Source organism: Oncorhynchus nerka, linkage group LG19 (genome assembly GCF_034236695.1).
Source record: "Oncorhynchus nerka isolate Pitt River linkage group LG19, Oner_Uvic_2.0, whole genome shotgun sequence".
Classification (NCBI taxonomy): Eukaryota; Metazoa; Chordata; class Actinopteri; order Salmoniformes; family Salmonidae; genus Oncorhynchus; species Oncorhynchus nerka.
This window is the reverse complement of record NC_088414.1, coordinates 24,221,129-24,245,336: the sequence shown is the minus strand read 5'-3', so window position 1 is coordinate 24,245,336 and position 24,208 is coordinate 24,221,129. Positions and strand designations below refer to the sequence as shown.

At 44.6% G+C, this 24,208-nt stretch overlaps 1 protein-coding gene across 5 annotated transcripts in view; it reads right to left on the bottom strand.

Moving 5' to 3' along the window:
* LOC115146915 (retinoic acid receptor RXR-alpha-A-like) overlaps nt 1-24,208 on the bottom strand; it is a 169,258-nt gene that overhangs the window by 14,722 nt on the left and 130,328 nt on the right. For 3 of the 5 annotated variants that reach the window (XM_065004809.1, XM_065004806.1, XM_065004808.1), the window contains 4 exons: nt 21,406-21,590; nt 5,626-5,755; nt 3,400-3,532; nt 1,816-1,907 (listed from right to left, as the gene is read on the bottom strand). In XM_065004809.1, coding sequence (XP_064860881.1) covers nt 1,816-1,907; nt 3,400-3,532; nt 5,626-5,755; nt 21,406-21,590 — 540 coding nt within the window. The remainder of the gene's footprint in view (nt 1-1,815; nt 1,908-3,399; nt 3,533-5,625; nt 5,756-21,405; nt 21,591-24,208) is intronic. The other 2 variants (XM_065004807.1, XM_065004810.1) reach the window with 1 other exon arrangement.

Here is a 24,208-nt window from a genome sequence, read left to right as displayed (position 1 = left end):
ATCTGATGCAGCACTCCATCACTCTCCTTCTTGGTCAAATAGCCATTACACAGCCTGGAGGTGTGTTTTCGGTCATTGTCCTGTTGGAACCAAATGATAGTCCCACTAAGCGCAAACCAGATGGGGTGGCGTATCGCTGCAGAATGCTGTGGTAGCCATGCTGGTTAAGTGTGCCTTGAATTCTAAATAAATCCCTGACAGTGTCACCAGCAAAGCACCCTCACACCATCATACTTACTCCTCCATGCGTCACGGTTGGAACCACACATTCGGCGATCATCCGTTCACCTACTCTGCGTCTCACAAAGACACGGTGGTTGGATCCAAAAATCTTACATTTGGACTCATCAGACCAAAGGACAGATTTTCACCGGTCTAATGTCCATTGCTCGTGTTTATTGGCCCAAGCAAGTCCCTTCTTAAAATTGGTGTCCTTCAGTAGTGGTTTCTTTGCAGCAATTCGACCATGAAGGCCTGATTCACACAGTCTCCTCTGAACAGTTGATGTTGAGATGTGTGTGTTACATTTATTTGGGCTGCAATCTGAGGTGCAGTTAACTCTAATGAACTTATCCCAGATGTGGGACCAAGTCATTGTTTTACAAGTCACAAGTAAGTATCACGTCTTAGCACTCAAGTCCCAAGTCAAGACAGGCAAGTCTGAGTCAAGTCAAGGCCGACAAGTCTCAAGTCAAGTCTCAAGTCCTAAACTTTGAGTTTCGAGTCCTAAACAAGTCATAATGTGCTCTTCACCAAATGTAATACAATTTCAGATTTTTAACAAGAGTAGTAGTTAGTAAATTACATTTACAAAAATCATAAATGCTCGTATATTTATTACTTTCTCTTTCTCATGGGTAGTCATGAGACCCCCCCCCCCCCCACCAATAATGATCGACTATCAAGGATCGCTATGGAGCGCAATCGGGTTTAGGAACAGCAGTAACATCAGGCAGGATTTAGGCTACCAACCGCCCGGCCAGTTGTAGCTCAGTCTTGGGTGCAATGATCACGTTCCCGCACTGACTAACTGTGTGGAGGCTCATTGATTTAACGTTAGCCTACATGCTACACTAGCAAAGTTATATATAGCTTATCATTCTTTGTGCAGCTACAAATGTTGAACAAAGTTGGAAGTTGTTGCGCCTCCGTCTGTCATTTTCTTCAAGCATGTTTTGCAAGTTGCAATCTGTTTTTTGTTGACTACAGCGTCGTCTTTATATCCGAAAATAATCATTTTGGATATCATCTTTCCAAGGGTTCCACCTGAATTCACCCACCGACTTTCCTCTGCACTGCCACGCGCAACTTTTTCTCAGCTAACACAATTTGATTGGCTGCTGTCCGATTCAAACTGTAATCCATTAAATGAAGAGTTGATGTGCTGCACATTTTTTTTAATAGCATCATTTTAAATATTTGGGCTTGGGGAGGGTATCAAGTTAGTTCGAGTCAAAAGGCTCAAGTCCAAGTTAAGTCACGAGTCATTGGTGTTGAAGAGAAGGAGAGAGAAAGGGTGAAAAATAGCAGGTCCAGGACAAGGTAGCACGTCCAGTGAACAGGTCAGGGTTCAAAGGCCGCAGGCAGAACAGTTGAAACTGGAGCAGCAGCACGACAAGGAGGGTGTATTATGGTCCTTGAGGGCCACACAGTATAAGAGTTTACTGGTATCATGTGCAGTCATTGTTTGGGAGGTTAAAGTAGAAGGAACAGATATATTCAAGCAGAACCCCTTTTTTTCTGTTATTATAATCTAATCATCTAATCTAAAAGGCTCTGGATTAAAGGGGTGGTAGGAGTGTATGTATGTGATACCTGGGTTGAAGAGGACAATGGCTCGAAGGCACCCCAGCTCTGTCTTATCCATCTGCATGTCTCTCATCTTGGACACCAGTTCTGTGAGCACTCTGGATGGAGAGAGGGAGACACATAGACAGGCTCTTAGAGATCTGACCATCAGCCAGCAACGCCTCCCTTGGTCACCGTTCATTACACCCTCCTTTATCTACAGGTGAAACTCAATGGAAACTCAATACAAATCAATTGACAACAAGGCCCCACTGGCCTGACACACATGGGATGTCCAACCAGCTAGAAATGGTACAGCCCTGCCTACACCACGTAATTCAAGCTGCTTAGAACATGTCTGATAAAAGGAAATACATGAACGACATAGCGCAAACACAATCACAGACTGTAACCGAACACTGACATTCCCAGCGCCCGCGTGTGACATCACTAGGCGGGGTTGCGTTTCGTTTTGGGAGTATGACCCGACTGCTCAAACTCCTCACCCCTCTCTGACTCCATCACACTCTCTCTCTCCCTCTCCCTATGTCACTCTTTCAGGTCAATTGCAGTTCTTAGCTCATCCTAATTTAATTTTCCTGTTGGAACAATAAGGGTAAAAAAAGACTTGAGTGTTGAAGTTAACCGCCCTCTTCATTTGTATGGCAGAGAGAAGAGAAGAGGAAAGGAGAGGAGAAGAGAAGGAGCAGATAGAGCTTCATTATCAGTCATCTTCATGCTTCCCCAGTTAATGCAAAGATGTAATCCATCCATTAGAAGTAGTGAACTGGCAGTATGCTAATCACTGAGTACAGATTCCCAGCTGGGGATAGAGGGAGATGGAGAGAGAGAGTGGGAGGGGGGAGAAAGAGAGGGAGAGAGAGAAGAGAGAGAGAGAGAGAGAGAGTGGGAGGGGGGAGAAAGAGAGGGAGAGAGAGAAGAGAGAAAGAGAGCAGAGAGAGAGCGAGAGAGAGACAGAGACAGAGAGAGAGAGAGAGAGAGAGAGAGAGAGAGCTGTTGCCCTCAAAAGAACACTTCAGTTTGTGACTCAGCATGCCAGGGGACACAGGGTTTAGAGTGTTGGAGTGCTTAACAATACAATCTGTTGGATTGATCTCACAGTGGATGGCCTTATCAACTTCTGTGTACACTGAGAAGGCATATCTTGATACTGTTCTTTTGTATACATTCGTCTATACAAATGTGACTTTAAAAAACAAACAGTGCAACAATAGGCATCAAAAGAAGGTCAATATCTGCTTTGGAATAGTCACAGTTTGCCATGAGATTGCAGTGAAAAGAGTGGGATTTCATCAGGAACGCATTTAAATAGATTTTTTTCAAAATGTCTGTCTGAGCAGATCTCCATCTCGCTGTGATGTCTGTTGCCTGTAGCCATACATATTTAATGAATGTGTGTTAATCAATAATAAGAGCACTCTCTGTTACGCATCACTACCTTTTCTTCTGACAGAGCCTTTTCACTGTTACAGGGCAGGGTCTCTTGCCCTAATGGTGGAAACTGTGGAAACTTCGCATAGCAACCAACAAAAATGTATTTCACAAAGCTGATTGTATCAAGGCAGTGTCAAACAGGGTGATCTTGACTACCTGTCAAAGATGGCTCCCACTCCAGCACTGTGGGCGCTGTTACGATGGACGTGTAGCCCTGTTGCCAGGAGGATCCCATCTTTCACCGCTATCGAACGGTGTGAGAAGGATGCGATGAGGAGCTCATTCCACCCTGAGGGGAAAAAGTGAGAGACGAGAGATAAAGAGTGAAAACCTATTACAAAGTTCATCAAGTTGCATTCAACATTCAAACTAAATTGAGCTGACAACAAGGGAAGGGAATTCCAATGAATCAATTCTAGGCTGAATAGGCAAACCAGAATGCTCTTTCATGCATAGTTTGTGGGCCATCAGTAGCCCATCTCAGACGTGCTTCCCAGAGAGACAAGTGTTTAACAGGGGGTACTGCGCCTGCCATCCCAATAAAGGCAACACACTTCATATACCAAGTAAGGGTAAGGCACGGAGAGCGTTGTGCTGTTTGAGTGACAGGGCTCCTTTAACTGTTCTGCCTAGCAACACTATCCGCTTTTCCCCAGAGTTGAGTTGGGAATGAGAGGGGCTAGAATGCTTTAATCTGTGAGACAGCAGAGCTAAAGTGGTTATTTATAGAAGACGTGAGCTGAGGGCTGAGAAGAAGAGAGAGGACGCTCTCAGCTAGCTCCAGAACAGCTCTTTCTCAGAAGGTCTCACTCTCTCAATCACTATGGGTACCCAGAGTACTATGGGTACTCAATCACTATGGGTACCTCAATCACTATGGGTACTATGGGTACCTAACCATTCTATGGGAGAATGGTTAGACGGGGTAGGAGAGGGTTAGAGAGATGGATGGGGATGAATGGGTCTCCTCAGGGTGAGTTTGGAAGTGAACTGTGTAATTCTTCAGTGATAATGCACAATAAGCAGGTGTTCAATCACTATGGGTACCCAGAAGGAGAATGGTTAGACGGGGTAGGAGAGGGTTAGAGAGATGGATGGGGATTGATGGGTCTCCTCAGGGTGAGTTTGGAAGTGAACTGTGTGATTCTTCAGTGATAATGCACAAGAAGCAGGTGTTCAATCACTATGGGTACCCAGAAGGAGAATGGTTAGACGGGGTAGGAGAGGGTTAGAGAGATGGATGGGGATGGATGGGTCTCCTCAGGGTGAGTTTGGAAGTGAACTGTGTGATTCTTCAGTGATAATGCACAAGAAGCAGGTGTTTGGAGGATATAGTTGCACAGGTTTGTCGAGGGCCGGCAAACGATGCCAATATATCCTCCAAACACTGGCTTTGAGGGCATTATTGCTTTTATACAACAAGTTATCAACATATTCAAATAATGATTGACATATTTTTATTTAAAACATATTTTGATGAATTAATTTCATCCTTCCACAAGATATAGTCCTGACACAAATCTAGGGTTGCTACCCAAGCCGACTGGTTGTCCATTACTATCGGTTCGGGTTGCCAGTCTTTTTGCTCTGTATCTATGGACGCGACCCATATTGGCTGGCAACGTTCTTATCCCTTGCTTGCCAGCTAGCCAACTACTACTAACTTACAGTCATGTCAAACAGTGCAGCCAGAATAACAATGAAGTAGCTGCATTTGCATTTGTTTAAGCTGTTTTCTAGTGACATTTATTTGGATTCATCCATAACAATGAGCTAATGATGCGCAATTTCACCCGGCATTGAACATAAGTTCTCTTGTCAGGAGCTGACCTAGAACACAGCTAACACAATCACTTCAAACTGAAGCTGGAAAGACTTCAAACTAGCTGCACTTCTTTTAATTTTTCCTGTTTTCTATTGATAGTTCTTTGTATATATCCATAAAAATGGTGTTGATTCATCATTTCGACTGGCTGAGAAAAGCTGCCTACCTGTCTCATCCTGACTCCTGACACGTTCATTACTATGGGTCAGCTGGAGATCGAATTTGAATAATGAAACAATGTTGCAAATGTCGGAGAGACAGACAGCAAGGTTTATACAAATCTCCGCTGTTGAAAACCAAATGTTAGTTTAAAATCAAGTTTATAAATTGCCTGGCTGGGATGCAATCAGCAAGGGCAACATATAGGGAAAATACTTTTAAAGAAATTCACAAATCATGATAGCATACATAAAGAATATGACAGATGATTCATTCTATGAGATTGACTGCTCTTGACCTACAAATAGCCTACAAAGCCCATAATGCTGCAGTGACCTGCCCATGGGGATGCTGATGTGGTCTGATGAATGTTCATGACCTGGTCATGTTGAACTCACCTGCTCGTAGGAGGATGACCTGGTCGTCCAGGGGCAGCTCAGAGAAGTGGGGGATCCTCTTGGCCCACTCCACCAGTGTAAAGAGCTGCTTGTCGGCTGCTTGGCAGATGTTAGTCACCGGGTCGTTGGGCTGGAGAGAGACACACGGGAAGGCTTGCTGTCACAAATACATTTAGCAAAGGTTGAAAGATACTTAAGTGATAATGCCCTCAAAGTCCATGTTTGGATGATATATTGGCACACATGTTGCAAACCGTGCCAATATATCCTTCAAACACGGGCTTTGAGGGCATTATCACTTTTATACAACGGGTTACCAGATTTAATTACAATATTGTTCCAAACAATGTTCCAAATGTCGGAGAGACAGACAGCAATATTTATACAAATCTCTGCTGTTGACAACTAAATGTTAGTCTAAAAGAAATGTGAGATAATGTCTAGATGCTTTTTATAGTGGAGATCAAGTTAATAAATTGCCTGGCTGGGCTGATGAGACAGTAGATTGCGCAGTCAGATGGAACAGAGTAAATAGGCATTTTAACATCATAGATTTAGCTAGTGGTAACTTGTGGAATAGACCTCAGCTGGAATGCAGTTTTAACAATGTCCATCGGATGGGGCCACAGTGTCTCCTGACCCCTCCTGTCTCAGCCTCCAGTATTTATGCTGCAGTAGTTCATGTGTCGGTGGGCTAGGGTCAGTCTGTTATATCTGGAGTACTTCTCCTGTCTTATCCGTTGTCCTGTGTGAATTTAAGTATGCTCTCTCTAATTCTCTCTTTCTCTCTTTCTTTCTCTCTCTCAGAGTACCTGAGCCCTAGGACCATGCCTCAGGACTACCTGGCACGATGACTCCTTGCTGTCCCCAGTCCACCTGGCCATGCTGCTGCTCCAGTTTCAACTGTTCTGCCTGTGGCTATGGAACCCTGACCAGTTCACCGGATGTGCTACCTGTCCCAGACCTGCTGTTTTCAACTCTCTAGAGACAGCAGGAGCGGTAGAGATACTCTTAATGATCGGCTATGAAAAGCCAACTGACATTTACTCCTGAGGTGCTGACTTGCTGCACCCTCGACAACTACTGTGATTATTATTATTTGACCATGCTGGTCATTTATGAACATTTGAACATCTTGGCCATGTTCTGTTATAATCTCCACCTGGCACAGCCAGAAGAGGACTGGCCACCCCTCATAGCCTGGTTCCTGTTTAGGTTTCTTCCTAGGTTCTGGCCTTTCTAGAGAGTTTTTCCTAGCCACCGTGCTTCTACACCTGCATTGCTTGCTGTTTGGGGTTTTAGGCTGGGTTTCTGTACAGCACTTTGAGATATCAGCTGATGTAAGAAGGGCTATATAAATAAATTTGATTTGATTTAACCAATCAGCATTCAGGATTAGACCCCCCCGTTTTATAAATTGTGACGTGTGTGGTTGAGTGTGTATTATGCGAACACACTGTGTGCATGTTCATTTTTTCTGCATACAGTATGTGTCCAGTCACAGCAGTGCACCACCGGATGAGAGAGCAGCACAGGGCCTGATCCGCTGAGCCAAGACCCCACACACACACACACCCCTGCCTTGTGAATGATCACCTCCGAGGAGGAGCGAGCAGGAAGGCAAAACAAACAATGATTCTGTCCCAGCCCGAGGAGGAAATACCTGCAGAGAAGCCGCAGTAAAACCTTACTACCTTACTCTCTATCTCCAGCAGAATAGCCATGTCTACAGTGCATTTCTATGTTTTGTAGAAAAAAAAGAACTACCCGATGACATCTTCAAAAGTTAAAACATTTTAAAAACTCGTAGGTTTTGAAAATCAAAGTTTTTTTGCTTTTAATCCTAACCTCTTTTTATGACCTTTCTTCTTTTCATTTGAACCACAAATCATTGAAACGCACCATTTTCACATATGTAGACACTGGTTTGGTGCTGGAGATATTGAATATGATGTTGAAAAGTGGCAGAATTGCCCTTTAAGAAATAGCTTTCAAGAAAGCTAAACAAGTTATAGTCTCTGGAATTATATGGACTAGTGAGACTGTATTCTCACTCACCACTTGGGTTATAATCCTGACTCAGACAGAGTAAAGTCTGGATGAAAAAGGTCAAGATGTAAAGTATATGGACGAAAAGTTAGCAGAGGACAACATGAAAAGGAGAGATCTGAAAGGTAGAGGAAAAGAACTGAGAGAGAGATAGAGAGAGAGTGTGTAGGGTGGATGGAAATATGGATGTGAATGGACAAGAGCAAAGAAACCTCAAGATTTAGAAGCCATCAAACTGAAGGCCTCACTCGAGGCCTCACTCAACCCAGGAGGAAACCGTGGTTAGTGAAGGAGGCAAGCACTTCTAACGTATAAACATATCCAGTGGAGAGAAAAAAATGTCCCCATCAATGTTATCAATAACAAAAGGTATCTTCTCTCGCTCCCCAACTTCTCTCTCTCACCAAATCCCACAGATCAATGCTGAAAGCTCCGAAGAGCTCAACTACAACTGTAGCTCTCTGGAGAAGATTAGAGTAAGATGAGAAAAATGAATTGCACCTCCTCTTCCTTCCATTCTTCCTCTACTTCTAATGCTCAGGCCTAAGACTCCACACTCCATCCCCCCTTCCTCCCTCCCTCCCTATAGTGTGAAACTCTCACTGACTGCCGAGAATCAGACACGACCGCTTGAAATATGAAACAGTATGAAACAGTTAACCAGACACAAAGCTAGCACTGTTTTGAAAACTGAAAGTAGTTTTTCTTTGGGAGGAGAAAAAAAAAGCATCTTATAAATATTGAAGCATCTGATCTCTGTGGGAGTCGTTGTGCACCGCACGGCTCAGCGCGACAGTTTTTCCGCCTGTATTTCTCCTTCAAACACATAAACAAATCCGCTAATTCATTCCAAAGGCAGCCGCAGCCCAAACAAAACAAAACAAAAGGGGCTGTATTTTGTGTCCCTGTCGAGGCCTCTCAAAAGAATACAACTCCCAGAGTTCTCGTTAAACACGGTGAAGGCTCATGAATATTGCATGGCTCTCTTAGCAGTGTTTACACTGACCTCGTTTCTCACTGTATACACCATGAAGATGACAGGAGAGAACATAGACCACACTCCCGCCATGAGCACATATTATCTCACTGTAGGTGAGTGAGAAGACACCAGTCAGAGGATGTTACGGGGAGTCACAGTGGAAGAGACCACAATGCCTTCCGAGGTCTGGAAGAATAATTGTATTTTTATTGAACCTTTATTTAACTGGGCAAGTCAGTTAAGGACAAATTCTTATTTACAATGATGAACTTCTTAACTATCTTCTTAAGATGATTGTCGCTAGGCAACCGAGCTAGCTAGCTATCTAGCAAGGACAATCATAATAGCATATTTTTACTGAGATTACTGGTCAATTTTTTAAATTGGATTTAAAACAATCAATACTGAAAATGTAAGATTAAGTTTGTGAGTGAATTAAACATGTTCAATTGCTTTCATTAACTTTTTTTCTCTCTGCCTTGAGTTTAAGAACTTTATTGAGGAATAGCAACTTTTCATTAATGTATTTTTAAGTATGAAGTTAAGGAAAAAATGGCACTTAAGTATAAGTTTCTTCTTAAGAAGATATTGTGAATTCGGGCCTAGGCCAAGAGGGACCGCTGTGACCTTACAGAACCCATAGCTGTCTGTGAGAGAAACTCTTTTACATTCCTTCTCTGTGAACATCCTTCGCTCTGGAGGATAGGGGGCCAGCTGATCATTTTCTGAAATAGACGTAACCCTCCCCAGAGGAGAGATGTAACCCTCCCCTGAGAAAGAGATAGAGAGATATGGAAAGGGACTGTGAGCGTTCGGGCTTATGAGAGACGCTTTGAGGACACCTCTTAATGCTTGACGCAAACATGAGTGTTTTTTGTTCCAGACTGAATTGAAGGCTTTGGTGTGCATTATTCACAGCCAATATCCATCTCAGCCTCTCCTCTCACAGAAATGCCTGGCTTGCATATCGTCCTATTAAATTTGGATCACTTGTGGAGGGGAGAGATCAGAGACTGGCTTTTACATTTTTCATATTCTGCTTAAACCCCACTACAGTTGCGTGACAACAAAGAGAAATGTGGTAGTCAATAGATGATTTGTCCCTAATCCAAATTTCCAACAAAATTGTGAGTTGAGAGTAAAGATCTCATGATGGGCTGTTTGTTGAAGAAGAGTATTGAGAGTACCCTCAACCAAGTATGCTCTGAACAACATTAGCCTACCTCTCTGTTTACAAATATTGCCTTGTATGCCTTGTATACTGTTGTTCAGGTTAGTTATCATTGTTTTAGTTCACAATGGAGCCCCTAGTTCCACTCTTCATACCCCTGATAACTCCTTTGTCCCACCTCCCACACATGCGGTGACCTCACCCATTACAACCAGCATGTCCAGAGATACAAGCTCTCTCATCATCACCCAGGGCCTGGGCTTACCTCCGATGTACCCGCACCCCACCATACCCCTGTCTGCGCATTATGCCCTGAATATATTCTACCATGCCCAGAAACCTGCTCCTCTTATTCTCTGTCCCCAACGCTCTAGGCGACCAGTTTTGATAGCCTTTAGCCGCACTCTCATACTACTCCTTCTCTGTTCCGCGGGTGATGTGGAGGTAAATCCAGGCCCTGCATGTCCCCAGGCACCCTCATTTGTTGACTTCTGTGATCGAAAAAGCCTTGGTTTCATGCATGTCAACATCAGAAGCCTCCTCCCTAAGTTTGTTTTACTCACTGCTTTAGCACACTCTGCTAACCCTGATGTCCTTGCTGTGTCTGAATCCTGGCTCAGGAAGGCCACCAAAAATTCAGAGATTTCCATACCCAACTATAACATCTTCCGTAAAGATAGAACTGCCAAAGGGGGAGGAGTTGCAGTCTTCTGCAGAGATAGCCTGCAAAGTAATGTCATACTTTCCAGGTCCATACCCAAACAGTTCGAACTACTAATTTTGAAAATTAGTTGTTGCCGCCTGCTACCGACCCCCCTCAGCTCCCAGCTGTGCCCTGGACACCATTTGTGAATTGATCGCCCCCCATCTAGCTTCAGAGTTTGTTCTGTTAGGTGACCTAAACTGGGATATGCTTAACACCCCGGCAGTCCTACAATCTAAGCTAGATGCCCTCAATCTCACACAAATCATCAAGGAACCCACCAGGTACAACCCTAACTCTGTAAACAAGGGCACCCTCATAGACGTCATCGTGACAAACTGGCCCTCCAAATACACCTCCGCTGTCTTCAACCAGGATCTCAGCGATCACTGCCTCATTGCCTGTATCCGCTACGGAGCCGCAGTCAAATGACCACCCCTCATCACTGTCAAACGCTCCCTAAAACACTTCTGTGAGCAGGCCTTCCTAATCGACCTGGCCCGGGTATCCTGGAAGGACATTGACCTCATCCCGTCAGTTGAGGATGCCTGGTCATTCTTTAAAAGTAACTTCCTCTCCATTTTAGATAAGCATGCTCCGTTCAAAAAGTGCAGAATCAAGAACAGATACAGCCCTTGGTTCACTCCAGACCTGACTGCCCTCGACCAGCACAAAAACATCCTGTGGCGGACTGCAATAGCATCGAATAGTCCCCGTGATATGCAACTGTTCATGGAAGTCAGGAACCAATACACGCAGTCAGTCAGGAAAGCTAAGGCCAGCTTCTTCAGGCAGAAGTTTGCATCCTGTAGCTCCAACTCCAAAAAGTTCTGGGACACTGTGAAGTCCATGGAGAACAAGAGCACCTCCTCCTAGCTGCCCACTGCACTGAGGCTAGGTAACACGGTCACCACCGATAAATCCATGATTATCGAAAACTTCAATAAGCATTTCTCAACGGCTGGCCATGCCTTCCGCCTGGCTACTCCAACCTCGGCCAACAGCTCCGCCCCCCCCGCAGCTCCTCGCCCAAGCCTCTCCAGGTTCTCCTTTACCCAAATCCAGATAGCAGATGTTCTGAAAGAGCTCCAAAACCTGGACCCGTACAAATCAGCTGTGCTTGACAATCAGGACCCTCTATTTCTGAAACTATCCGCCGCCATTGTCGCAACCCCTATTACCAGCCTGTTCAACCTCTCTTTCATATCGTCCGAGATCCCCAAGGATTGGAAAGCTGCCGCAGTCATCCCCCTCTTCAAAGGGGGAGACACCCAGGACCCAAACTGTTACAGACCTATATCCATCTTGCCCTGCCTATCTAAGGGCTTCGAAAGCCAAGTCAACAAACCGGTCACTGACCATCTCGAATCCCACCGTACCTTCTCCGCTGTGCAATCTGGTTTCCGAGCCGGTCACGGGTGCACCTCAGCCACACTCAAGGTACTAAACGATATCATAACCGCCATCGATAAAAGACAGTACTGTGCAGCCGTCTTTATCGACCTTGCCAAGGCCTTCGACTCTGTCAATCACCATATTCTTATCGGCAGACTCAGTAGCCTCGGTTTTTCGGATGACTGCCTTGCCTGGTTCACCAATTACTTTGCAGACAGAGTTCAGTGTGTCAAATCGGAGGGCATGCTGTCTGGTCCTCTGGCAGTCTCTATGGGGGTGCCACAGGGTTCAATTCTCGGGCCGACTCTTTTCTCTGTATATATCAATGATGTTGCTCTTGCTGCGGGCGATTCCCTGATCCACCTCTACGCAGACGACACCATTCTATATACTTTCGGCCCGTCATTGGACACTGTGCTATCTAACCTCCAAACGAGCTTCAATGCCATTCAACACTCCTTCCGTGGCCTCCAACTGCTCTTAAACGCTAGTAAAACCAAATGCATGCTTTTCAACCGATCGCTGCCTGCACCCGCATGCCCGACTAGCATCACCACCCTGGATGGTTCCGACCTTGAATATGTGGACATCTATAAGTACCTAGGTGTCTGGCTAGACTGCAAACTCTCCTTCCAGACTCATATCAAACATCTCCAATTGAAAATCAAATCAAGAGTCGGCTTTCTATTCCGCAACAAAGCCTCCTTCACTCACGCCGCCAAGCTTACCCTAGTAAAACTGACTATCCTACCGATCCTCGACTTCGGCGATGTCATCTACAAAATGGCTTCCAACACTCTACTCAGCAAACTGGATGCAGTCTATCACAGTGCCATCCGTTTTGTCACTAAAGCACCTTATACCACCCACCACTGCGACTTGTATGCTCTAGTCGGCTGGCCCTCGCTACATATTCGTCGCCAGACCCACTGGCTCCAGGTCATCTACAAGTCCATGCTAGGTAAAGCTCCGCCTTATCTCAGTTCACTGGTCACGATGGCAACACCCATCCGTAGCACGCGCTCCAGCAGGTGTATCTCACTGATCATCCCTAAAGCCAACACCTCATTCGGCCGCCTTTCGTTCCAGTACTCTGCTGCCTGTGACTGGAACGAATTGCAAAAATCGCTGAAGTTGGAGACTTTTATCTCCCTCACCAACTTCAAACATCAGCTATCTGAGCAGCTAACCGATCGCTGCAGCTGTACATAGTCTATTGGTAAATAGCCCACCCATTTTCACCTACCTCATCCCCATACTGTTTTTATTTATTTACTCTTCTGCTCTTTTGCACACCAATATCTCTACCTGTACATGACCCTCTGATCATTTATCACTCCAGTGTTAATCTGCAAAATTTTAATTATTCGCCTACCTCATGCCTTTTGCACACATTGTATATAGACTCCCTCCCCCCTTTTTTTCTCTACTGTGTTATTGACTTGTTAATTGTTTACTCCATGTGTAACTCTGTGTTGTCTGTTCACACTGCTATGCTTTATCTTGGCCAGGTCGCAGTTGCAAATGAGAACTTGTTCTCAACTAGCCTACCTGGTTAAATAAAGGTGAAATAAAAAAAATGAAAAAACAAAGACACAGCAGAGAAAGAGAGAGACAAAGAATTATACAACTTGACAGATTCAAACAGCACACAAGGTTGGATTATACACAGACAGAATGAGAAAAATCCATAGCGAAAGACAGAGGGATAGTGAGAAAGAGCCAGACAGAGGTAGGGAAAAATCCCCAGAATGGCGTGTTACCCCACTCCTCCCCATCCCTCCCTCCTTGAAGAGAAGGCCCTGGCTTGTCTGACTGGAGGCATGTTACTAATGCCTGTTTAACCGGTTCTAGGTCACCATGAGATAAACACACTTTATTCAGCTTCGCCAAACCCCGGTCATTAGACAGTGGCAGTCCCCATTCATGGTGTGCATTCACGGGCCCTGGCCCAGGGATTCACTAACACACGGGGCAGAGGGGATCCTAATATACTGGGACTGCCTGCCAAGGAGACAGCGCACGGGGACACATTCCAACACTGACTGTGCCTCACTACCCTTGTTTAATCGACTCCTAACTATGGATGCACGATATATCGGTGAACATATCGGAATAGGACGATATTAGCTAAAAATGCCAACATAAGTATTGGCCGATGTCTAGTTTAACGCCGATGTTAAAAACCGATGTCAAAGCTACCGTGCATACCTATATAACATAGATACTTGATGTAATAACGCCACGTAAAATGTTGAGCTACACGTGCAACACAGCATTCCTAACCTAGCCCACAATGTCTGCTGTGTGGATCGAGCAGTGAACAAGTCCAGCAGTCCTTTGAAAGAGTAAGAACATTTCAGTGAGACAACTCAAAGGGCGAAATCCATTAAAGCCAAGATAATGGGATTCATTGACCTTGAGAGTCAACTGTTCCCTGTCATGGGTGATGTTGGCTTTTACTGACTGGTCGAGCACAAGTACACACTACCAAGTGTGCTATTTTTTAGATGTTGCCCTACCGGAGTTACACAGTAATAGCGTCACTGCTATTAGTTTCACAACATACATACTATGGAACACCGTTTGGGTCTTTGTGTGTCAAAAAACATACAGTAGCACTGTCAAAGCTGTACAAAAAAGTCTGCAAACAAGCAAACACCGGCCACAAATGATGTGTTCACAATACCACGTTGGTAATAAAGCATCATTTGTTGGACCGCAACTTCTGGGGTAGCTAGTACCAATACAACCAGCCTGAAAACAATGACCAGTAGAAACTGCAGTCATTTTCATTATTCTTAGCATTGATTTAGGAATCCTTGTGAGTAAGTATTAGCTAGGTTGCTACTTATTGTTCGCCTATTGAAATTGAACTTCAGTTCATGAAAATAAATAGCTAGCCAGCTACTTAACCCTGTTGCCCAAAGCTAACGTAATATGCAGCCAGCTAGCTTCATCTGGCTAGTGAGGCTCGACCGGGCCGGGTTATGTGTTGTGAAGCTAGCCACAATAGGGATTATGCACAATTGTGTAATTTGCAGTTTACCTTCAAAATAAAAGTATGTCTTTGACAGTGAGGCAAATTAATACAAATAGTATAATTATGCAATACTTTTACTTTGAAGGCTAAGTGCAAAGTCCACTATTGTGGCTAATCCGTATTGTGGCTAGCTTCACATAGATGGGTCCGACCACTATTAATCAAATAAGAACTGTCTTACAAATTAGGGTTATTTTAGATGATGACACCTAGCTATATAGTTAGCTAGCTAACTATAGCTACTAAAGCAGATGTCGTGTTATTTGACATGTCAAATAGTGTTATTTGACATGTATCTTTTTTGACACGCAAAGACCCAAACGTTGTTACATAGAAATCCTGGTTGAGAATGAAATGACTGAACAAATGAACCACGAAACAGCACAACAAGTAAGTAAAATAAATAGATTTTGATTATGTTTTACTTGTAATGGGGACATACGTAAATGCCAACAAAATAACTTTTTGGTCAGTGTGGCGTGTGTGTGAGTGTAACCTTTATTTAACTAGGCAAGTCAGTTAAGAACAAATTCTTATTTACAATGACGGCCCGGACGACGCTGCGACAATTGTGCGCCACCCTATGGGACTCCCAATCACGGCCGGATGTGATACAGCCTGGATTCGAACCAAGGACTGTAGTGACTCCTCTTGCACTGAGATGCAGTGCCTTAGGCCACTGCGTTCATGTGTGTGTGTTAACTATTTAACTGTACTAGAACGCTTAAAAGGATATCGATACCGTTATCGGCCCCAAAAAATCATATAGATGCATCACTACTCCTAACTTTTCATATGATTATGAGGATCGTTTTCAGTGTCAATTGAAATATAAGTAGAAGGGGAACTAGGAGGTGTCTCAGCAGTTGTCTTTAGCTAGGGCAAATTAGATGAATAAAAATGTCCCACATTACCCAATCTACATGGCCTATTGAACTACAACTCCCCATTACAATCATTACCTTAACCATAGCAAGAAATAAACAAAAACCTACAAATATGGATCCACTAGAAATTACCAAGAATTACTCAAAAATGACCAAAACAAGTGGTATTTCTCTGCCTTTATCAAAGCTAGATTTCTAGAAAATATCGATATCCTCCTCTATCTCCTGCGGGGCACCCCCTGTTGGTGTCAGAGCCCCAGCGGTGAGATGTAGAGCAGAGCAGTTACGGCAAGGCGAAGCCCAGACAGACACACACACACAGAGTGATTTAGTGTGTCAGAGAGCTGCCAGCCCCTCCCCTCTCCTTTCCCTCTCCTCCCAAATGTCAACGCTCATCATGTACATTTCCATCTACCCAAAAACCGCTCCCATTTACTCACATAACAGCCTTCAGAGTTCTACCTTCACTTCACAGGACACTTCCCCCCCAGAACAGACGAGTCCCAGACGAAGCACTCCCTCCCTCCCTCCTTCCTCTGTCCCTCGCCCCCTCCTTCCCTCTCCTACACAACTACTCTGTGTCTGTTGTTCCAGTAGGATTCCTGAGAAACCAGAGGTTGGTGAGATGCTGTCGGTAAAAACTTAGATGCAAAACTTAAAAGACTTAGATGCACTATTGTAAAGTGGCTGTTCCACTGGATGTCATAAGGTGAAAGCACCAATTTGTAAGTCGCTCTGGATAAGAGCGTCTGCTAAATGACTTAAATGTAAAAATGTAAATTAGATGATCAAATCACATACAACTGGTGTAGAATTCACCGTGAAATGCTTGCTTACGAGGCCTTCCCAACAATGCAAAGCAAAAAATAAAAACAGTAACACAAGAGTGGAGCAATATAAAGGGAGTACCAGTATCAGAGCAATGGGCAAAGGTGTGAGGTATTTGAGGTAGATACAGTGCATTTGGAAAGAATTCAGACTTGACTTTTTCCACATTTTGTTACGTTACAGCCTTATTCTAAAATGGATTAAATAAAACATTTTCCTCAACAGTCTACACAAATGACAAAGCGAAAACAGGTTTTTAGAAGTTTTTGCTAATTTATTAACGATAAAAAACATAAATACCTTATTTACATAAGAATTCAAACCCTTTGCTGTGGGACTTGAAATTGAGCTCAGGTGCATCCTGCTTCCATTGATCATCCGTGAGTTGTTTCCACAAGTTGATTGGAGTCCACCTGTGGTAAATTCAATTGATTGGACATGATTTGGAAAGGCACACACCTGTCTATATAAGGTCCCACAGAGCAAAGACCAACCCATGAGGTTGAAGGAATTGTCTGTAGAGCTCCGAGCCAAGATTGAGTCGAGGCACAGATCTGGTAGGTACCAAAAAATGTCTGCAGCACTGAAGGTCCCCAGCAACACAGTGGCCTCCATCATTCCTAAATGGAAGAAGGTTGGAACCACCAAGACTTTTAATAAAGCTGGCTGCCCGGCCAAACTGAGCAGTCGGTGGAGAAGGACCTTGATCAGGGAGGTGACCAAGAACCAGATGGTCACTCTGAAAGAGCTCCAGAGTTCCTCTGTGAAGATGGGAGAACCTTCCAGAAGGACAACCATCTCTGCTGCACCCCACCAATCAGACCTTTATGGTAGAGTGGCCAGATGGAAGCCACTCCTCAGTAAGGCACATGAAAGCCCACTTGAAGTTTGCCAAAAGGCACCTAAAGGACTCTCAGACCATGAGGAACAAGATTCTCTGGTCTGATGAAACCGAGATTGAACTCTTTGGCCTGAACGCCAATCATCATGTCTGGAGGAAACCTGGCACCATCCCTATGATGAAGCATAGTGGTGGCAGCACCATGCTTTGGGGATGTTTTTCAATGGCAGGGACTGGGAGACTAGTCAGGACTGAGGGAAAGATGAATGGAGCAAATTACAGAGAGATAAAAACTTGCCCCAGAGCGCACAGGATCTCAGACTGGGGCGAAAATTCACCTTCCAACAGAACAATGACCCTAAGCACACAGCCAAGACAAAGCAGGAGTGGCTTCGGGATACGTCTCTGAATGTCCTTGAGTGGTCCAGCCATAGCCCTGTATTGAACCCAATCAAACGTATCTGGGAAACCTGAAATAGCTGTGCAGAGACGCTCCCCATCCAACCTGACAGAGCTTGAGAGGATCTGCAGAGAAGAATGGGAGAAACTCCCCAAATACAGGTGTGCCAAGCTTGTAGCGTCATACCCAAGAAGAGGCTGTACTCGCTGCCAAAGGTGCTTCAACAAAGTACTGAGTAAAGGGTCTGAATACTTATGTAAATGTGATATTTCAGTTATATTTGCTAAAATTTCTAAAAACCTGTTTTTGCTTTATCATCATGAGGTATTGTGTATAGATTGACGAACATTTAAATACATTATAGAATAAGGCTGTAATGTAACACAATGTGGAAAAAGTCAAGGGGTTTGAATACTTTCCTAATACACCGTACTTACACGAGGTAGATTTAAGGTAGATACGTGAAGGCAGGGTAAAGTGACTAGGCATCAGGATAGATAATAATATGAGTGTGTGTGTGTGTGTGTGTGTGTGTGTGTGTGTGTGTGTGTGTGTGTGCCTGCGTGCGTGTGTGTGTGTGTGTAATGCGTATGTACGTGTGTTTGTGTTGTGTCGGTATGCGTGTGTGTGTTATGTGTGTATGTGCATAAGTAGTGTATATGAATGTGTGTTGGTTTTCTGTGGGAGTGTTAATGTTGTGTGTATGAGTGAGTGTTTATATGGTGTGTGTGTGTATATGTAGTCTAGTGTACATAGAGTCAGTGTAGATTGTTTGGGTACCATTAATTGACTATTTAGCAGTCTGGCTATTTAGCAGTCTTACGTATGGCTTGTGGGTAGAAGCTGTCTCGGAGCCTGTTGGTTCAAGAGTAGCAGAGTGAACAGTCTATGGCTAGGTTAGCTGGAGTCTTTGGCAATTTTTCGTGCCTTCCTCTGACACCGCCTCATATAGAGGTCCTGGATGGCAGGGAGCTCGGCACCAGTCATGTACTGGTCTGTCCACACCACCTTCTGTAACATTTTGTGGTCAAGAACAAGTGACGTGCATTCACTATACCAAGCGTGATGCAGCTAGTTAAGATGCTCTCGATGGTGCAACTGTAGAACTTTTTGAGGATCTGAGGGCCCATGCAAAATCTTTTCATTCTCCTGAGGGGGAAGAGACGCTACAGTGCCCTCTCCACGACTGGCGGGGGTGTGTGGACCATGTTAATTCCTTAGTCTGTTGTATTATTCACGGTTGAGCCAGACATAGTCTCGTACTCAAGTACTATTTGAGAAGGTCTGGTCACACAAATTTCCTAAGTGGCAAAGGTCCAGATGGATATCGTCATTTATCGGCGTAGTAACAAACCCCCACCTCACAACCCATGTGACCCCAAACTGTTTATACCCCTCTTGTTGGCGGAAAGAACATTTTGCAGTTTTATAGGTAATTTCCCGCAATTCTACAATTTTTTCTTGAGGCAGATAATTATTTTGATATTTTAAAGCTTATTTCCTGCGTCCTTGTGAAGTAAGCATTTCACGGTAAGGTCTACACCTGCTGTATTCGGCGACTGTGACAAATACTATTTGATTTGATGTGATTTGTTCCTCATCCTCATGTTGGCTAATGGCTGCTCCCTGTCAATCAAGCGATACCCTGGGGAGTCCCGCTCCAGAGAGGATAATGAAGATTGTCAGATTGCAGCATAGTTGAACTGTAATGGTGTGGCAAATTGTTGTGATAACACTGATTACATGTTAATAATGGCCATTACTGCAAAGACACACGTCAGAGGCTGAGGAACCTGTTTCATACCGAGGGAACATTTTAGAAAATGGAGAGTGAGTGTGCATGTGCATATGTGGATAAGTGTATTGGTGTCATTGTACATATACAGTGCATTCGGAAAGTATTCAGACCCCTTGACTTTTTCCACATTTCATTATTGTAAAATGGATTCAATAGTTTTTTCCCCCTCTTCAATCTACACACAATACCCCATGATGACAAAGCAAAAACACCTTTTTAGACATTTTTGAAAAATCAAATAAAATGGAAATATCACATGCATAAGTATTCAGACCCTTTACTCAGTACTTTGTTGAAGTACTTTTGGCAGATATTACAGTCTCGAGTCTTGTTGGATATGACGCTACAAGCTTGGCACATCTGTATTTGGGGAGTTTCTCCCACTCTTCTCTGCAGATCCTCTGTCAGGCACAGCTATTTTCAAGTCTCTCCAGAGATGTTTGATCGGGTTCAAGTCCGGGCTCTGGCTGGGCCACTCAAGTACATTCAGAGACGTCCCGCCACTCCTGCATTGTCTTGGCTGTGTGCTTAGGGTCATTGTCCTGTTGGAAGGTGGACCTTCACCCCAGTCTGAGGTCCTGAGCGCTCTGGAGCAGGTTTTCATCAAGGATCTCTAAGTACCTTGCTCCGTTCATCTTTCCCTCGATCCTGACTAGTCTCCCAGTCCATGCCGCTGAAAAACATCCCCACAGCATGATGCTGCCACCACCATGCTTCATCATAGAGATTATGCCAGGTTTCCTCCAGACGTGACGCTTGGCATTCAAGCCAAAGAGTTCAATCTCGGTTTCATCAGACCAGAGGTTCTTGTTTCTCATTGTCTGAGAGTCTTTAGCTGCCTTTTGGCAAACTCCAAGCAGGCTGTCATGTGGCTTTTACTGAGGAGTCGCTTCCGTCTGCCCACTCTACCATAAAGGCCTGATTGGTGGAGTGCTGCAGAGATGGTTGTCCTTCTGGAAGGTTCTCCCATCTCCACAGAGGAACTCTAGAGCTCTGTCAGCGTGACCATCTGGTTCTTGGTCACCTCCCTGACCAAGGCTCGTCTCCCCCGATAGCCCAGTTTGGTTGGGTGGCCAGCTCTAGGAAGAGTCTTGGTGGTTCCAAACTTCTTCCATTTAAGAATGCTGGCCACCTGTGTTCTTGGGGACCTTCAATGCTGCAGAAATTACCATTCCCCAGATCTGTACCTCGACACAATCCTGTCTTGGAGCTCTACGGACAATTCCTTCCACCCGGGGTTGGTTTTTGCTCTGACATGCACTGTCAACTGTGGGACCTTACATTGACAGGTGTGTGCCTTTCCAAATAATGTCCAATCAATTGAATTTATCACAGGTGGACTCCATTCAAGTTGTAGAAACATCTGAGGGATGATCCATGGAAACAGGAAGCACCTGAGCTCAATTTCACGGGTCATAGCAAAGGATCTGAATACTTGTGCAAATAAGGTATTTCTAAACACTTCTAAGAACCTGTTTTCACTTTTTCATTATGGGGTATTGTGTGTTGATTGAGGTGGATTTTTTAAATGTAATCCATTTTAGAATACGGCTGTAACGTAACAAAATGTGGAAAAAGTCAAGCGGTCTGAATACTTTCCGAATGCACTGTATGTGTGTGTGTTAACGGCTCCTGCTCTTCAGGACAGAGTACAGCGTGAACAGTGCATACGGTGTAGTGACTCACCGAGTTGGATGGCATGCCCAGGTTGGTCTCGGTGTAGGTCTCGGTCTTGGGTTCCACAGCGAGCTCGGCCTCCAGGACCTTCTCCACGGGCATGTCCTCGTTGACGCCGCTGGTGGACTCCACCTCGTTCTCGCTGCGCTCTTTGGCCCGCTGGCGCTCCTCCTGGACGGCTGTGTGTAACAAAACTGGTTCCGGTCACTACTGCTGCTGCGGTGTTGTCTAGTGTGTGCGGTGTTTGTGTGTGTGTGTACATATGTAAATAGTGCGTGTGTATCATTATTATTACATTAAGTCTGATATAAAGACCGAGGTAACAGATCTACCCTGAAATATGTGAGTCCCCATAATTACAGGACACGTGAATAGAGACATGACAGGAAATACAGTAGAGTGTGGACACAACATATACAAACGCTTCATACAAGGACCCTCTCTCAATGTAGAGCACAATAACAAACAACAAGCTCCTTTCATGACCACCATATATTGACACATTAATAATGGATGTGGTATGAGTCCTCATTTACGCCCTGCATGTTTACCACAGACACTGTGACAGAATGGCTTTGACAGACTGACTGGCGCACAGACACACATCAATGGGGTCTTTGTGTGAAATAATGTTGTTTTTAGTCTGTCCAGTAAATAACAGTCTCACTAAGTCTCTGTGTAAAGCGGGAACTTGTTGGATCTGCTGTGTGATTGGCTTGGCAGGGAGACACAGGAAGTGGTTTGTGTGCTGAGCAGACACCGAGGCTCACTGTGGCCGAGGCAACCCTAACCGCACCTCCACCCAGAGAGGCGTATGTGTGTTCATATGAGACCGTAAGGGGAGGCGGTTGCTATGCGCTGCCTCTGGGTTTCAACCCATTTCTTCCCTCTCCTCTTCCCACTAAACGTAAACACTCCCCCACACACACACATCTACACACACGCACACACACACACCTACACACATGCACACAAATGAAGACACTTCATATTCTTTCTTTTCTTTCTTATTTCTTCCTATTCCAAGTGCTGAATCACAGGGGTGGGGGTTCTGGGAATGGGAGGACAGGGAGAGAAGAGGAGGGGAGGAGGAGGGGGGGACGAGGGGCCCCACTTTAGAGGAACTGCTGTCTGGCGGTGGAGGTCAGCCCAAGGGTAGAATAGTTGTGCTGGAGTCAGAGAGAGGTGAGGAGGGCTGAAATCATGTTAGCTTTATTTCCCCCTTCCCCTGACTGGGAGAGCATCAATTCATTTAATCCTGTTTTTCTGCGGATTCGCTCAGCCTTTTGGACTACCGCTGCCTTGTTCTCCCCCTGCCTCGGGGTACAGGGGGGCTTAGGCTAGCAGAGTGAGGTGAAAGGCAGTAAATGATAATATCCTTGAACGGAGGTTGAGCCCTATGATGATATAAATAAGAGTGAATGGGGGTAGGGAGGGAGGGATGAGGGGTGCATGCTGAGGTCAAGACAAATTGGGCCGAGAAAGAAAAGCTCTTATCTACTTATCATAGACTCTCTTGTTTTCTCTTTTCCTTTGCTTTGGTTTTGTTCTACGTCTGACACCCATTGGTTAAGGGTGGGCTGAACATCTGCATGTTGGTCTAGGATCAGTTTTGTATTGTTTTTGCCTGGTGCAGTGGTTCATATTCAGAACAGGGAAAGCTGATCCTAGAATAACATAAAGTGATTTCTGATATGGAAGGGGACTGTGTGCTTCAGATTATACACCTTAATAACTGGAATAACACATTCTGTCTCTAAAGCCATAATATTTCATGACTGAACTTAGGAGTTAAAACAGTATTCTAGATCAATAGTTCACCTTAGAGAGTGATGACGCGGTTCTGATGGAGAGAGCTAGTGTGTCATCCACTCTCTGCTTCCTACAGGAAGTGTGAACAAGTGTGCTAAGAGTGCTAATTTCCTCCTCTCTTATGAAGTGCTAAAACGAACTCTTCCATTTTCTCTCTCGTTCTCTCTCTCCTCCCCCCTTCCTTCTCCTACCTGCTCTCCCTCTCTTGTGGTAAATCATTGCTCTTCAAGTGAAATCAGAAAGTATTCATCATGAATAGGTCTGCCTATGAAGGCTACCAATCACTGAAGAGCCCTGATATGAATCACTTGTAATAAAGACTTCCATTTTCCATTATCTGCTTATTTCAATCTTGAACGCCTCTGAGGAAGTCAGTAATTCTACATGCACAATGTGAGTCCTCTGCAATTACTGCTCCTCATTCAATAGTAATGAAGAGGCAGATGAGTTGAGCTCTCATTATCACACAAGTGATCTCAACACACTTCAAGTTCTCTACATGAGGAGCTGAATGATTCCTGACAGAGGGAAGGTTGAAGTGATTCTGTGTGTGTGTGCATGCATGCGCACGTGTGTGTGTGTGAGAGAGAGGGATAGAGAGAGAGATAGAGAAAGGTAGGTAGAGAGAGAGATAGAAAGATAGACAGAGAGGTCGATATAAAGACAGACAGAGAGAGAGAGAGAGAGAGAGAGAGAGAGAGAGAGATAGAAAGACAGACAGAGAGAGAGGGAGAGATAGAAAGACAGACAGAGAGTGAGAGAGAGATAGAAAGACAGACAGAGAGAGGGAGAGATAGATAGAAAGACAGACAGAGAGAGGGAGAGATAGAAAGACAGACAGAAAGTGAGAGAGAGATAGAAAGACAGACAGAGAGAGGGAGAGATAGATAGAAAGACAGACAGAGAGATAGGGAGAGATAGAAAGACAGAGAGAGAGGGAGAGATAGAAAGACATACAGAGAGAGAGGGAGAGATAGTACAGACAGGCAGAGAGAGAGAG